Raw genomic sequence first — 17,724 nt, forward strand, 5'->3', positions numbered from 1 at the left:
CCACCAGACTGCTTTTCTTCTAGGTGCAACTTCCATGGACCCCCTCGGACATCACACTTAACCTGTTGTAACACTGCAAACTTAAATGTATGTTGGGGGAATGATTTAATATGCCTATAAAGGGCATTGGCTTCATTCTCATGTGAAATTTCATAGAAAAGTTCATATATTCTTTGTGCCAGCTTTCGTTGGGTCTTCCCAATATAAAATGCACTACATTGGGAACACACAGCAATATAAACAACTGCTCGTGAATAGCAGCTATATCTTCTCTTGATATGAATAGTCTTATTTTGTACTTTGACACTAGATGTAGTCAAAATATGACTGCATTGATGGCACATACCACAGAGAGCCATTCTACCTCTTGTTTCCATATAATAATTTCTCTCTCTAATATATTCTTAATATTTATAGCTCTGCAGTATACCACTCTAGGACCACTGCCTAAAGTATCCAGCATATCTTGCTCACTTCTAATAATACTCCAATTCTTATTTAAAATGTCAACAACAATTGAGCTATTACTACCATATGTAGTCATGAAGGGGCAAAAAGTTTCATTACTGTCATGTCTATCAGTAGGGACAATATTGTTCAAAACAGAGGGGGCATCCATAACATTTGTTGTTTAGTCTGATGTATAAACTGAACCCACAGTTTGAGATCCTTCATTCGGACTTGACAATACTGAAAATCATACCTTTGTGATGCTAATAAAGGTAAGTATGTGCCATTTCTATGTTTTAAAATTACTTCCTCAAATATATTGTTCACAAGTGGCGGGGGTACCCCCGAGCCATAAACATTCTGGCCATCTTGGCACATTCCTCCAGAAAGTCATCAAAATCAGATACCATACGGGCAGCTCTAACTAATTGGCCCTTAATAATACCCATCTTCACATGTTGTGGATGATTGCTGGTATAATGTAGGTAACAATTTGAGTAGCTAAATCAGCTTTAAAATCTCTTAGACACTTTGTTCTACCACAATTTTAAGCAAAAAGTATAACAGAGAAGTGGTTTACAGCTTTTAAAGGTTCTCAGAGGAACACATCACATCAGCACACTCACTGACTGTGTGCTGGCAGTGATAAGTATTTCACAACTTTAAAAGCTTGTAAAACACTTTGTGCATCTATATTTTTCTGTAGCTGGTAGTATATGGAAGAGATAAAGCTATATACTCTACAAAGAATTATGACTGGGTCTCTGAACATAACTTTTATGTGTTTTCAACATGGATGCCAAGATTCACCTCTTGAGCTTTGCTTTGCTTTTGAGGAGAATTTCTTGGCACCCATGTCTCAAACTTATAATAAGTAGATTATGATCGGAGATATGATCACAATCCTCTACAGTTTCTGTACTAGAGACATAATAAACAGAACAGACTGTCAAGTTTAACAGTTTTTTTTGGTTAATAGGCTCAAGAATAACAAATGATAAAAAAAGTTACACCAGTAGTGATCAGCTGCAATAATTTTAAGTATCTACTTAACCCATATTTTAAAACAGAAAAAGAATGCAGTGGGAAAGAGAAGACTACAGATACAAATGCTTTTTTCTCAAAGGCATACTGAATGCCCAAGTCTGGTAGAATTACTTGCTCAAAGTCCCAGTTAGAGGAAACTAAAGGAGTTGAATTGAAAAATGCAAGATGAAGCCAACTGGCAGCTTATTATGGCACTACCCTTCCGTACTGTCATTTTTTTCAACAATCAGAGGTACACCAGATCCAAATGAAGCAACACGTGCATTATATATTTAGTGCATTTTAGCACGATTCTGATGCAAATATTATTTTAATGGTACTATTCCAACATAATGCAAACATCAAAATAATATAAATTGAGTTCAATGAAAGTTTATATAACTCATACTCTCATATCTGGATACAAAAAAATAAAGGGAAAAATTTAGCCATTATGTCATCCGTTTTGCAATATACTTTACTTCTGACAAGACTTTTGATGTTCCCAGCACTTCCAGCTTGCATTTAATGTAAAATAATAAACTGCAAAATTTAGCCATGATGTTGTCTGTTTCCCCAACATATTTTACTTCAGACAAGACTTCTGATGTTTACAGCACTTGCAGCTTGTATTCCGTCTCATAACAGTTTGGCCGTGACCTTCACATGAGCTAAGAATGCTAGTAATATCATGACTATAGAATATCAAGGTTACTTATGTGCTTGGTAAGGTGAAATTTGACACTAGGTCTGTTTATTCTCAAGTCTTGACTCTGCAGCAGACAACATTATTATTATTTCTAAACTGGTCTACATCTGTTTATGTTCATCATATGTTCACTATCTGCGGTGGCAAAAGACGTTTGAAAAAGTTAGCACATGTGACAAAGAAATTTAGGAACCATGCTTTATTAAAAAAAAAACTTTATTCTTAAGTTAACATATATTCTGTGTGAAATATTTAGAAAAAATAGCTGAACATCTGTCAAGTACTAGAATCTGAAGATTCTACAAATATCTTCTTCCTAAGGTACTCCATCCAAGCATCTTTAGTTGACAATTCCATGGAATTCCATTCAAAATGGGGAATCTGCAATAAACAAAACCTACAATTACATGTCTGGTCTCATTTACAGCAATAAGCACTAATCTGATATTTCAGACAATTAAGAAATCCGTGGTCATGTGCAGAGTTTCTCAAAAGTTCAAAAGCATCAAATAAGCTGCACCGTTTACAAGAGTATACACATTTAAGAATGTATAGTAGACAATTAAGAAATCCGTGGTCATGTGCAGAGTTTCTCAAAAGTTCAAAAGCATCAAATAAGCTGCACCGTTTACAAGAGGATACACATTTAAGAATGTATAGTAGACAATTGCAGCATTTTATCACAAAAATGGCCATTGTGCAGCTTGCCCTTGCCTGTCATCTGCAGTGTCTGGAGCTGGTGACAGATGCTTCTCGTAGTACACTCATTTATTTAGTATGGTACATACCCTGCCATTATGTAATCTGCAAACTGCCTTTCATTCCACTACTGCTTGTTAACACGTTTTATTTCTGTCCTAATTTATTTCTAAACTTTGCTAAAGGGAACAGGTCAAGCAGTGCAAGACATATAAAGCAAAATACAGCAGTATGACCAGAACTGCACCTGGAAACAGTAATTACAAAAGGTAAGCAAGTGTAAAAGATGGGCAGTAAGAAACAGGCAGAAAATCAGAAGAAAGGAAAGTAAACAATGAAACTGTAGAAAACTCACTGAAAGTAACATACTCAAGGCTCAAAGACATGCAGGAATTTGTACTCCTGCAGACCTTTAACTACATATTCCCCTACACCCTGGGCTAATTATACTTACCAACTCCGAGACTGCACAACATTGGGGAAAGAGCATAAACCTTTTCCTAGTATAACTTTGATATTGTCAATATTTTGTGTTTAGATATTTTTGAGTTGAGACATTTTTGCTTGTGGTGTTGATATTATGCAGTCTAGACCATTTTAAGCAAGAAATGTTTCAAGACAGAAATGTTCTTGTTCACTAACACTTCTGTCACTTTCATTTGTCCAGCCAAGCTTTTTTAGGTTGCTGCCTTCTAAGATAAGTGGTGATTACGTTATGTAACGGCCAGGGAGTCTACTGGTTGAATGTTGACTATTCTGACTATATGGACATCATGAATGCAATTTCCTCTCCCATCCTAGCCTCCATAGCCTTGTAGTAACATGTACAGAAATACCTGAAACCATGAATCAACATGGAAAAATTAGTTCAAACACTGGACTAATTTCTTCAGTGCTCTGTACTCCAGGCTTTCAAGTAGATACCTTGCCAGTCTATAGGTGCTACATAATTCTGTAGCCAGAAACTGGTTGGATCATTCTCACATAAACAAAATAACTGCTATTTTTCTCTCAGTCAATATTTATTTTTCTTTTCAGACCTTGACTCTTCCTTACTGAGCCCTATATGATCAGAATCCCTCTACTATAACAATTTTTTGCTTCCTGTGCCCTCATCCGCTAGCAATGGGGTTTAAGGAGGGATTGACAGTGATCTGATGAATCTGCCTTGAAACATATGGCTGTTAATTTTTATTTACTTACTTATTTACTTTTTGTTGGCTGGGTTACTCTATTAGGCCAAGCCTATTTTCAGGAGAGACTCAAAGCAGTATTTGTAATGAATAACTGAAATTGGTCAGGACACTGTGAAAATTCTCCTTGGGTGAATTTAGTTAAATATTTTTATTTAAATGGTTGTGTGACTGTAAATGTGTAGATATGCAATTTATGCAGGTACAGACTTATGTTACAATAAAGTACCTAATGTACCCCCGCTCTTTTTTCAATAAGTGCCACAGGGTCTTATGTATTTAACTGAGTAACCATCAACTCAGGCAGAAAGGACCTCAAGACTAAAGCCCTCCCTCTTTTTTGCACTACAGTGGCAATACTGGAAAATTAATCCAATCACATGTGGGAACAGAACAGCTTTTTTATCTTCTTGCATCAAAGATGTGCATGTCACCATTTGAGCCACTACTGCAATCTGTAGGAACTGTTACCTTATAAGCTACGGGCAGGTGAGTCGGTCATCTTTTAAGAAGTCTCTGAAGTACTGCCTTTTTAGGAAGAGCACCTGAGCTCAAGGAATGACTTTAAGTACTAACATTCTATCTAGAACAAGGTTTTATATCTCAAAGTTTTAGTCTTTTTCAGTTGTAGATACTTGTTTACTTAAATTGTTCTGATATCGTTTCAGGTTTTGTTTTTATGTTTTATATTTTGTGAGGTATTTGGGTTCAAGCACATATACTAAAACTGAAAGAAGCTGTTGTCACACAAATGTAAGCAACAGAACTAAGAAAATAGCTTTAGTTTCCTACATCTGTTCAACAGTGTTTTGCTTTTACTTTGAATTAAAATCCTGTTCTATTAAAGATTTTTTTAGAAGTGATGATACATTTTTAAATTTAATTCAAGACTATTCTTTTTATTAGCTAAACATTGCTTGTTTCCTATATGAAGGTGGCAAAATTAAAAATGATACGTCCACTGGTGGAAGTGTTCATCTCGGAATGTCCTGTGGTTTATTTTATGCTTACTATAATTTTCTTTATTAAGATCACAGCTGTCTAAGATTTAACTGTGAAAAACATATTATAAACAATGACAATTCCCTAGCACTACAATTTATTCTGAGCTTAAAAATAGTGTTTATGGCCTTGTTGTAAAGTAGGGAATATCTTACATATATTTGGTCTACTGCAACAAAAACAAATAGGACTTAAATGAATTAATCTGAACAAAAAAAGTCAGCTTTCAGTTTTGACTAGAAAGTAAAAGCTCCACATAGACTTCTGGCTTGAGTCTGCCCATTGATAAAAAAACATTTTTAAAAGCAGGAACTGACTTTGCATTCTAGTTGTGTCACTAAAACTTAAATTACCTACAATATAGTTTTATAGGGAAGCTTAAAAGTCAAAAACAGGACTAACATCTACTGTGACATTCTTTTTTTCTTATTCCGTGTTACTAGCTGATCATCATCATCATCTTCTTTCGGCTGTTCCCATTAGGGGTAACCACAGCAGATCATCTGTTTCTATTTCTTCACAAGAAAAACTGCTAAAGAACTACACAACTTTAAAAATGGACTAGAAGACAAACAAACCCGGCAAAAAACAAGTCTGTTTTAATGAAGCGCTTTTCGTTACAGTGATACTGTAACTTCTTCAGATACAAACACACCTTTATGACATTCTTTTATAACAACATACAAGACATATGATCACAGGCTCTAGCCAGCTGAGCAACAATCAGTATTTACTCTAAATATTTCAGTAAATGTAATGACTACAGCACATCAATACAAATATTCAACATGTAAACCCCACAAAAAAGTACTTAAAAAGTACCTAAATTCTATTAAAATAAATGTTTTAAGATAAATATTTTAAATATTATAAATAGATGTTTTTGAATGTTTAAAATACGACACTCATGGAGCAGTATATAATATGCTTATTAAAAACCTATCTGTTTAAACCCTTTAATTTCAGTAAACAGGCTATGTTACAAGCTTCATTTAAACCTGAAGTGTGAAAGGCGTCAAGTACTAATTACCAAAAAAGTTTGAGCTGTTCTAAATATAAGGAAGTGGGACCTCCCCTCCTATATGACTGCACTTAATCGATGGCCTTAAATAAAAACATATGTCCTCCTGTTAGTTGACTATGTCTTGCTAAAGCATTTTAATTTTAATTTTTCTCCATTGCATAAACATGCTCATAAATTCTATCTCTCAATCTACATTCGGTCTTTCCAAAGTAGAATGCTGCGCAAAGTTTACACTTTGCTATATATACCACAATTTTTGAATTACACGTTAAATTGTAGTGAAGGATATATTTTTTGTCATTAATTGAAAAGGAACTTCCTACTATTATAAACTTGCACCATTTACACATACCACAGGTATACATGCCTGCTTTACTACTAACTCTTTGTTGGTTGTTGTTTTCCAACATATTTTTTAAATTACAACCCCTTCTGAACACTATCTTTGGGGTTACACCCAACTTACCTACTAGCCTCATATCACGGCTAATTAATTCCCAATTTTTATATAAAATATTAGACACTATAGAACTGTCCAAATTAAATGTAGAAATAAAACTATTTCTAAAGTTAGGTTGAATGTTCGATTGTAAATGTGTTGAGTTCCGTGTCTCTGATTCTAACATCACACTGTCAGATGGTGAATTCAAGTCTGGTAGGGAAACGCTGTAGAGAATAGGTTTAATATTCCCATTATTCCTTTTCCACTGCACTTCATCAATTAAAGAATTGATCAAAGAATTAGGGTACCCACGTCTTTGAAACATATTACTTAAGCAAATACATTCATTCTTAAAATCTGATTCTAGAGACACCATTCTTGCTGCTCTAATACGTTGTCCTTTAATTATTGATCGTTTCTGTGAGAACGGATGTGCGCTTGAAAAATGAAGGAAAGAATTACAGTAAGTTCTTTTCCTGTAAATTTTTGAATTAAATCTACAATGAATGACATTCTTAACTAATTTAACATCTAAATAGGCAATACTATCACAGATAAAGTTAGATGTAAATTTCAAGAATCTTGTCGTACTATTCAAGTAGTTAACGAAACATTCTGCTTATAAGGCATCCCCTTTATAAATGACAAAAATGTCATCCAAAAAGCACGTGTAGAAGATGATGCTCCCCATGTGGCTCGAATGGTTGAAAACAAATTCTCTCTCCCAGTAAGCCAACACTAGGTTGGCTAAATTGGCACCACATGGCAAGCCCAGGGCCACACCTGTCTTCTGAAGATAGAACTCTTGATCAAACAGAAAATAATTATTAGTTAAAATAATATCAAGAAGTTCCTCTATTAACCGAATTTCTGACTCGGGTGCACCTTTTGATTTTAATATGAGACTCACCCACTCGATTCCCACCTGATGTGGAATAGAGGTATAAAGGTCATTCACATCGATGGTTAAAAGTTGTTGTCAATCTCAAATTTCAAACTATTAATTTTATCTAAAAAAAAACAAGAATCTTTACATACTTGGTCTTCTGTTTTGAGATATTTTTGTAACATTTTGTCAACAACTTTTGCACTAGGGTACGTTATTGAATTTCTACCATTGATGAGGGACCGCATAGGTGGATTAGGGACCTCTTTGTGCACTTTGGGGATGCCGAACAAAACTGGAAGTTTTTGAAAAGGAACTGTAATAAAGTTGTAGACATGTACGTCAATTTTAGCTTCTATAAAGAGGTCATTTAAACACCCCTTTATATGATTTTGAGCAATGTTGAGCTCATTAACTGACACCTTTGAATAAGCATGACTTTTTAATAATGCCTTCATTCTTCGGTTGTAATCAAAAACATCGAAAATAGCTAACCCACCTCCCTTATCAGGTTTGGTTATTCTAACATTCATAGATCTTAACTGTTCTAGCGCACTCATTTCATCCTTGGACACACTGTATTTAGCAGACTTACTCTGGAACAAGTTACTATTATAGAGTGGAATGTGTCTCAGATCCAGTCCACATATACATGGTTTACATGTTGAATATTTGTATTGATGTGTTGTATTCGTTACATTTACTGAAATATTTAGAGTAAATACTGATTGTTGCTCAGCTGGCTAGAGCCTGTTATCATATGACTTTATATGTTTTTATAAAAGAATATCGTAAAGGTGTGTTTGTATCTGAAGAAGTTACAGTATCACTGTAATGAAAAGCGCTAAATTAAAACGGACTTGTTTTTTGCCGGGTTTGTTTGTCTTCTAGTCCATTTTTAAAGTTGTTTCTATTTCTTCCTGTCCTCTGCATCTTGCTCTGTCACACCAACCACCTGCATGTCCTCTCCCACCACATCCATAAACATTATCTTAGGCCATCCTCTTTTCCTGTTACCTGGTAGCTTCATCCTTAGCATCTTTTTCCCAATATACTGTGCATCCCTCCTCAGCACATGTCCAAACCAACGTAATCTTGCCTCTCTGGCATTGTCTCCAAACCTTCCAACCTGGGCTGACCCTCTAATATACTTATTCCTAATCCTGTCCACCCTCGTCACAACCAGTGCAAATCTTAACATCTTTAACTCTGCCACACCAAGCTCAAACTCCTGCCTTTTTGTTAATGCCACTGTCTCCAACCCATATAACATAGCTGGTCTCACTACCCCCTTGTAGACCTTCCCTTTCACTCTTACTGGTACTCGTCTGTCACAAATCACTCCTGACACTCTTCTCTACCCACTCCATCCTGCCTGTACTCTCTTTTTCACCTCGACTCCACACTCACTGTTACTCTGAACTATTGATCCCAAGTATTTAAACTCATTCACCTTTGCCACCTCTACTCCTTGCATCCTCACCATTCCTCTATCCTCCCTCTCATTCACACACATATATTCTGTCTTAGTCCTGCTGACCTTCATTCCTCTTCTCTCTAGAGCATATCTCAATCTCTCCACGGTCTCCTCCACCTGTTCCCAAACTGTTGCAAACTGGCTGAGTGACAGAACCCACAGGGTCAGAGTTGCTGGCGCCATGTCAGACTCAAAGCCTGTCACAAGTGGTGTCCCACAGGGCTCAGTCCTGGGCCCACTCTTGTTTGGCATCTACTTTTCTGAAGTACAAGCAAACACAGGAGGGTTATGGCTGACAAAGTTTGCAGATGACTGCAAACTGGGCCGTGTCGAAAACACATCTGACACAGATATCCTTCAGAAGGGTCTCACAGAAACGGATAACTGGTGCCAGAGCCATGGCCTAAAGTTAAATGCCAAGAAATGCATAGTCATACCCTTCGGGAAAAACAAGGTTACCCCTAGCTACCATATAGGTGGCAATCCACTGATCACAGAAGAAGTTATCAGGGACCTGGGGACCCAGGTTGACAGTAGCCTTTCATTCGACACTCATATTGCTAAAGTAGTTAGGAAGACCTTCTACATTGCCCACCTTATCATGAAGGGATTCACATCTAGATCAAGGGAGGTCATAGTCTCCTATACTCATCACTCATCAGACCAATGATTGAGTACAATGCCCCATTCGGAATGTATCTGACCCGACACTTGCAGCAGCTGGAGAGGCCACAAAAGTTCCTCACCAAAAGGATAAAGGGTCTCAAAATCTGTCTTATGCTGCCCGACTGAAAGAACTCCAGCTATATTCAGTTGCTTACCGCTTGCTCAGAGGTGACCTGTGCCTGACATACAAGGCCATGTCAAACCCAGATTTGATGAACATGCTTCATCTCAAAAATCTAGATCCTCAGAGCCACAAGGGCGGGAGACTTAAACCTCGCCACGGTTATTAATAGGGCGTGCTGGAGGGATAGATTCATCACCCAAAGACTCCCTATGCTGTGGAACAAAATCCCGGTATATGTGAGGCAGAGCACCTCGCTGGCCTTGTTCAAGAGGAATCTTGACCAATGGATGGGAGATCGCATATACACCCCAGGGGTTACCTCAGTGTCACTGCTCGACAGAGGCACAGCAAAATAATGGGCATAGTTTCTCCAAACTAAAGGGGTGGCGTAAGCCACAAAACTATGGGCTAGGCTTGTAAATGCCCTCGGGCAGATAGCCTAGTATGAACCTATGAGCCTATGAACCTATGTATTTCAAGAAGATGTAAAAATACGTGTGTACGTGTGTGTGTATGTATATGTGTGTATATATGTATGTATGTATATATATATATATATATATATATATATATATATATATATGTATATATATATATATATATATATATATATATATATATATATATATATTTACATACACACACACACATATATAATATGTGTGTGTGTGTATGGTCCGCAGAATTATTAGTAAATACACCTTGGTGGTCTAGATGACTGTCAGCTTCTTTTTAATTTTTTTTTTTTGGGTGGGGGGGGTGGGATTTGGTTCTCTTGGCAAAGGAGTTATCTGTTATTAGTTAAAACAGGGATGTGGTAATCAGAGGGGGTGGACCCTAACTTAGAAGGGGCAATACTGATAAGCTGAGTTCCCCAGACAATGTGATACATGAAGGTTTACTCAAGTTAAGGGATCTCCACATGGCACAGACACTTCTGAGTCTGACACTTAGCAGGAATGCCACTGTAAAGATTTAAGTAGTATTTCTTATGTCCAAGACAATTGTATGGCCTGAGAATTTGTGTGGACGATAATGATGCAATATGTATGGGATCTCTGTGCAGTCCATGACTCCCTTACCAATTAATGAAACCTGTGGATCAAAACAATTACTCAATATACTGTCATTCAATGGGGATGTTAAGTAAATGGTTTATAATGATTCTAAGAAAATTTCTGTTATATACAGAATTAAGAGAGGATGAAAAGAATATGTGGCAATAAGAAAGGGGAAGAGCATATAATGGGTGACTATCTGGCTAAAGAAGAAGCCCATATTGTAAAACATGAGTTGTAGAGTGTAAGGGAAGAACTTTGTTATAAAAGGCTCAACTACATAGGGAGTAATTAGTAATAAAGAAGTATGAAGTGAGAAAGGATGTTGTGAAACTTCACTTGGAGAATGTGGATAAGCTGAATAGCTATAAAATAGTAAATACTCAAAAAATGGAAATACATTTTAATGTTTTTTTAAACAAGAAACATCTTTATTAAATTATCAAGTATGACATAGGCAAGCATACATTTACATAAATGAAAACAAACTATACTGACATAATTGTAGTTGCAAACATTATACATCATCCAGTCACTGTTAGTCAAACATTCCATAGCTCATTCAAATCCTGCCTTCTTTTAAACCTTATTCCTCCTCTGTATGTATTGTTCCCACCATTCCTATTTTTTCCTACGTAATTTGTTCCTACCCTTTTTTAAAGATCCCAATTCTAGTTGTTTTATCTTTGGTACTATATTCACTACTTCTAGTACAGTTGGTTTAGACTTTGTTTTCCACTTTCTAGTAATTGCTTTTTTGGCAACCACCATAATTAGACTCAGCGAGCCTTGCATGTCTAGGAAATTCCAATTCTGTATCATAGCTAAGAAAAATTATTTCTCTAGATGCATCAATTTCTTCTCCCAGTATCTTGATAGAGTAGTCTGCCAACTCATTACACTCCCAGAAAATATGTTCCCAGTTACCTCTTTTTTCCTTATCACACCTCCAACAACTGCTTTCTACCTGAGGAAAAATTCTTCGCAGTCTACTTGGAGTATAAAAATGCCTATGTTAACATTTCCACAAGCAAAGATCCTACATCTTCTATACTTTGTTGCATATTTGGGAGACATACATACCCCCCATTGTTTCTTTGCAAATTGCTTATTCAGTCTTTCTTTCCAATCCTTTCTAACCTCCTCTGATTGATTTGTATAGTTATCATGCAATATTTTATATGTTCTACTAATTATTCCTTTTTAATGGCAGCGTCTGTTCTAGATTCTACTAAAAATTCTACCAGTGCTGGTCTTTCTTTTAAGACCCCCCATTTCTTTCTCTCTGCCTATAGTCTGATAGCAATCCTTGATAGGGAAGGCAATTTCTAGCTTGCAGTCCAAATAAATTATTGGCCTCTTCCCATTCTATTACCTTTCCCTTTCTAATTATTTGCTCCCAATACCTTGCTTCTTTTACCAGTTTTCTCCAATAAATTCCAGCCTCCTCTTGCCTACTGCCTGTATCCCTAATTGCAGTCATCCCTATTGGCAGAACCTCCTTTCTCCATTTCTGTGCTGGCTTAGTTCTTAGTATACTTTCTGCTACTCTACAAATATAATATTCTGCATGGTTACTGTTATTCCAAAACCCCAGTCTCTCCTTGTTTCTTGAGCATCCCCCATCACATCATCATCCCTTTCCACTTTGAATTATAGGTTTCTGCTTGTGCTATGCATAGGAGCCTTAACTATGTAGCTCTGAAATATTCCTTCAAATCGAGTAACAGAATCCGCCTTGTTCAATTGGAAGAATCAGCGTATTCCACTTGATTCCTGGAGTCTTTGTCCCCCAGATAGAATCTTTCAGCTCTTTATTAATTGCTATCCACAACTTCTCCTCTGGTTGATAAACATATGCCTGACCTGTGTATAAAACTAAAGAGACTAAAACATTTTAACTGCTTGTATCTTGCTATCCATATAACAGAGTTTCCAATTTCTCAGTTTCTGTATTATCTTTTTTAGTCTCTTTCTACATATTCTTAGCTGCCACACCAGAATCCTTTTAATCCATACTCTTAAATACTTCATTTTATCAAGTTGCCATAAATATGGATGTTGCTGAACGAATTTGTGTGTGGCTACATAATTTACAGCTATTGCCTTTGTTTTAGCTTCATTAATTTTGTATCCTGAAAATGTCTGAAATTGCCTCAAAATGTTCCACAACACTGAAATGTCCTTTTCAGGTTTTATCAGATATAAAATAATATCATCTGCAAACACAGCCATCTTTTCTTGACTACCATACCAATTATATCCTTAAATTTCTGAGTATTGTATTTTCCTTGCCAATGGTTCTAAATACAGTGCAAATAACATGGACATTTTAATGTTGTAGAAAAATCTGTACATAGTTTATACAGTTTCTTTGTTTTTGCAATAGTTTTGCATTGCATTTGAATAGCATATTGGTGCAGTAATAATATCAGCTGGAAAAGGGCACTGCTCAGCTGGACTTTCCTAGTAAACAAATACCAATGAATAAATAAATAGACCAGTGTGCCTGGGTTATCTAAGGGGATCAGCTTATTTAGAAGTTGCAAAGTGAGGCTGTAGCATGTAGAACAAGGTGGGAAGTGTCCATTTACAAACTAGCTTCTAAAATATATGTTACTCAATAGTGCATCTAAGTAATTTGACATGGAATATCAATGGTTTGATGGACACCAGAAAAGGCAAAGAATTTTAACATACATGTTAAAAAGTGAGGCTCAAGTGATTATGCTACAAGAAACCCATAAAAATAAGGAGTATTAATGATTCATTAAAGTGCTGCGGTAGCGTTGTCACCTCACAGTAAGACGTTGTCCTGTTCGATTCTCAGCTAGAGCGTCTTCTGTGTGGAGACATGCGTGAATGGGCGTACCTTTGTTGAAAGTTGTGCATCAGGGCCGGGAACTCAGCATGTAAAAATCTACTGCCAATCATTAGCGGACCGGAGTTCCGCTGTGGCGACCCCTAACCGGGAAAAGCCGAAAGACACAACAAAAATGATTCATTAAAGTAAGGGGTCCAAGAAAGCAGCAGATTTCTAGGGAAGGGAGGTGTGATGCCCCTGCACTGGCCCAGTAATCAAGAAGCCTCAATCCTCACCACTGGTGAGGAACGTACACAATGGGAGGATGACAAGTAAATATACAGTAAAGTACAATTTCCCTTAAGAGCACACAGAGATCACAGTCAGTAAGGGGCTGGTTTCTCCCTCTTTATCCAGATCCCCAAAAAGACTCCCCACTGCCACAGCTACAGGACTGAGATCTCAACTGAGTGGTCAAGCCAAGAACTCCAGCACCCTCTCTGTCCAACCAGTGCTTTGTGTCCCTGCCCAGATAGCTGACACACACATATACAAATACAAAGACACTCCTGGGGAAGGCTGGCACAGGTTTACAAGCTATGCCCCTTCTGCCGAGACTATAAGGTAGTTATCACTGCCACCAACCCCTACTTATCAGCTACTTTAAGACTCTTATCAAGGTTGACCAATTCTACTGTGTAATGTTACTAGTATGCAAATGGTAAGTGTGACCAAGACCTACTGTACAGGCAACTCCTAAAAAGCCTTGTGTCACCAAATACATATGCCAGTAATCTAAGAGCTTAAATATGTCTCACAAATATCAGCCACAAAGTTAGATTTAAATATATTTAATACTAAATAATAAAAGAACCAAGACAATACTCAAACAACACAGTAAATGCAGAGTTCAGAATCACAGGAAATATTTTAAAACAACATTGCAGGACAGTCTCAAAGAAATACGGAAAACATCTAAACATCTAAACTAATCTTTATTCCTATCTATATCTAAAAGATACTATGCCCTAAATAACTTACTTACAGAGCAACATGCAGGCAGAAGTGTTGAATAAATGTTTCTAGGTCCAAGACAAGATACAAAATGCATAGTCTCTTAAATTAATATCAAACATTACTGCTGGGTCAGTTTGTATGACATGACTCTTTGTCACCTGCCTTCAGCTCCCAGGTTAACAGATACTAACAGAATTTTAATATTTCTGTGTGAGAAGTACATATCTCTCAGAAGTGCAGCTGCTAGGAAGTCACAGAGCAATAAAACACTTTACATTTTAAACATAGTAAACACTTCTCTCCAAGACAATTAAAAAAAACTTCTAGCTCCAGACATCCTGTCTTCTTGCTGCAATGAAACTAACTTTTATAGCACATCATAAAGCACTTAATTTTAACTTTTTTTCTTGAAGTTTTGTTAGTTAATCTTCTATGTTCCAGTATGGTATGCTGTGTTTACATTCTTGAAGCTCAGTATATAACATACAGTTCTGTATAAATCACATCAATATTCACAAATGACATAAATTATTTACAAAATTCCAGATAGCTGAGCTGGCAGTGTCACAGGAGGTATCTTCAGAAATTTACAAAGATATTTGGGTTGCTTGATATGTTCTATGCAAATCTTGTCCACAGAGTTTACACCTTCTATTCTGAACAATATGGCACATGGTCCTAGAACTGACAGATATTACGTTTCTGTGGAACATATAGGTTTAGTGAAGCACCAAGAAACCATCCTATTTGGATTTCTGACCATGAACCTGCAATATTACATTTAAAAATGGAAGCATCAATAATAAGGGGTCATCAGTGGAGAATCCCCCTGTAATTGCTAAGCAGAAAAGCTGTTAAAGATGGAGTATTAGAAATAATTAAAATTGCAATTGCCTAGTTTGACTCCAAGCAAGATAATACTGCAGGTGAGTAGGAATATTTGAAAATAAAAATTATAACATTAGTTAAAGGAAGACAGGGAATATATTAATAGGAGGTATAAGGAAACTCTGTGGGCACAAAGATATCCAAAGAAAGTGGTAATATGTAATGATTTAATGGGGATAAAAAACAGGCTACAGAGTACCTTAACATCTTATGCAAAGCAAGAAAATGCTCTTTGACACAAATCCTAGAAACATTAAATTATTACACAAAAATGCAAATGTTAAAATCTTCAAAGATGTATACAAAAAAATGGAATAAGGAAAGGATACACTGAAAAAAGGATTTGAATGTTTTAGATGTAGTTCAAAAAATTTATGGAGATTTATATATAGATGATCAAAATAAGGGGGAACTTGAAGAATATAGGGAACTATTTCTTAGCAGTCAAACTGTACCTAAAATTATGGAACAAGACAGAACTAATTTACTTAGAAGAATAACAGATGATGACGTTAACATGGTTTTTAATGCCCATGCTATGGGGGAGTCACCGGGCACTGATGGAATCCCGGTATAAATTTGGAAGCAAAATGAGAAAAAATAATCTGTCTGTCTCTGGTTCATACAGGCCTACATCTGCATTTAGCCATGATTAAAATTATTTGTGACCATATTAGTAAGAAGGCTGACAATGGTGATACCATGATTAATACAGCTGGACCAATGTGGGTCTGTTGGAAATAGCCAAACCTTTGATAACATAAAAAAATAATGTTACAATAATATGTGCAAATGAATAACATTCCTCTAATGATGAAGCTGAAAAAGCACTTGCAGGGTATGTTGAAAATGTATGTAGAACGTTCTGCTATAAAATGGGTTCCCCACTAAACTAGCTCAAAAATGCAGTATGTATAACAGATTGGAAACCAGAATAAAAATGGGTGGGGCTCTTCCTAAAGAATTTGTCTTACAAAAGGATACAAGACAGGAATGTTTATTCTCTCTTATAATGAACCACAGATGCATAGATGACCTGATTTTTATTTGGAAAGGAAGTTACGAGGAATATGTGGACTTGGTAAGGGACCTCAATTACACTACAGATTTTCTGGAATTTAAAATCAGTGGATTTGGGGATTCTATTAACTTTTTAGATCTGTATGTGAGTATAGACACAGAGAAAAAAAGGTCTGCGAGTAGTTTATAGAAAACCAGTATTTGCTAACCAATACTTGCACAAAGACAGTCTACATCCACAGCACATGAAAAGGGGAGTCATAAAAGGACAGATTATTAGATTAAGTAGATTAACATCAGACAATGACACTTACAGGGAAGAAGTTCAGTTTTTGAGAAGACTTTTTGTATCTAGAGGTTACAACCAGGAATGGATAAGAAAGATAGAAAATGAAGTTTTGACATTAAGAAGAGGGGTGGCTTCACCCATCTTGTACTTCACAAATATATTGGTGGGTCCGGTGAAAGGTAACTCATCAAGTGAGATTGAAAACAAAACACAGAGGTACATGAGTGCATTTCTACTTCCAATAGTCAATGAGATGTGGCATATTAAGAACATTATAGAGAACAACTGGAGAGTTATATTAGGGAACAAAGAATTAGTGGCGGCACTAGGACTAACACCCAGATTCACATACAAGAAGATAACTTATATCAAGAGTATACTAGAATCTGGAAATAATACAACCACCAGTACAATCAGGACAGGATGTAATAAGAAGGGCACCTTTGCATGTAAAAACTGTAAACAATGTATGTTTATCAATAACTCTTCTTTTGTGACTCTCAGTCATTCAAATATAACTTTTTGGGCAAGAAATTATTATAACTGCAACAGTGAATATGTTGTATACATTGCTACATGTATGTCCTGCGAAAGTTACTATATTGGAAAAACTGTAAGAAGTTTAAAACGCAGGATATACAAGCATAATTTGGCCATCAGAAAGAAAGACAAAACAAATTCTCTAGCTAGACATGCACTTGTTTGTTCTGATTTTAAAATATTTGTATTTTTTGTGTTTGAGAAAATGGATAAAGTTTTGTTTGATGGTGATCTCAACAACACATTAGAATGTAAGGAAGCATTTTAGCAGTTATATCTAGGTGCAAACAATGCACCTGGATTAAATGAAACTATAAATGTAAAATGTTTTTTTAAAAACAGATGATTCTTTTATATGTACATAATATTTTTCATATATTTAAACTAATGTATTTTACAATGTTAGGATAT

The 17,724-nt window shown here is 36.1% G+C and overlaps 1 protein-coding gene across 1 annotated transcript in view; it reads right to left on the minus strand.

Moving 5' to 3' along the window:
* Positions 1–2,389: 2,389 nt before the first annotated feature.
* FASTKD1 (FAST kinase domains 1) overlaps positions 2,390–17,724 on the minus strand; it is an 881,671-nt gene continuing 866,336 nt past the window's right edge. The window contains exon 14 of the mRNA XM_044075492.1: positions 2,390–2,566. Within this exon, the coding sequence (XP_043931427.1) occupies positions 2,462–2,566 (105 nt within the window). The 3' untranslated portion in view covers positions 2,390–2,461. The remainder of the gene's footprint in view (positions 2,567–17,724) is intronic.

Source organism: Protopterus annectens, chromosome 6.part1, assembly GCF_019279795.1.
Source record: "Protopterus annectens isolate FY-2018-M chromosome 6.part1, PAN1.0, whole genome shotgun sequence".
In the NCBI taxonomy this organism is placed as follows: domain Eukaryota; kingdom Metazoa; phylum Chordata; order Ceratodontiformes; family Protopteridae; genus Protopterus; species Protopterus annectens.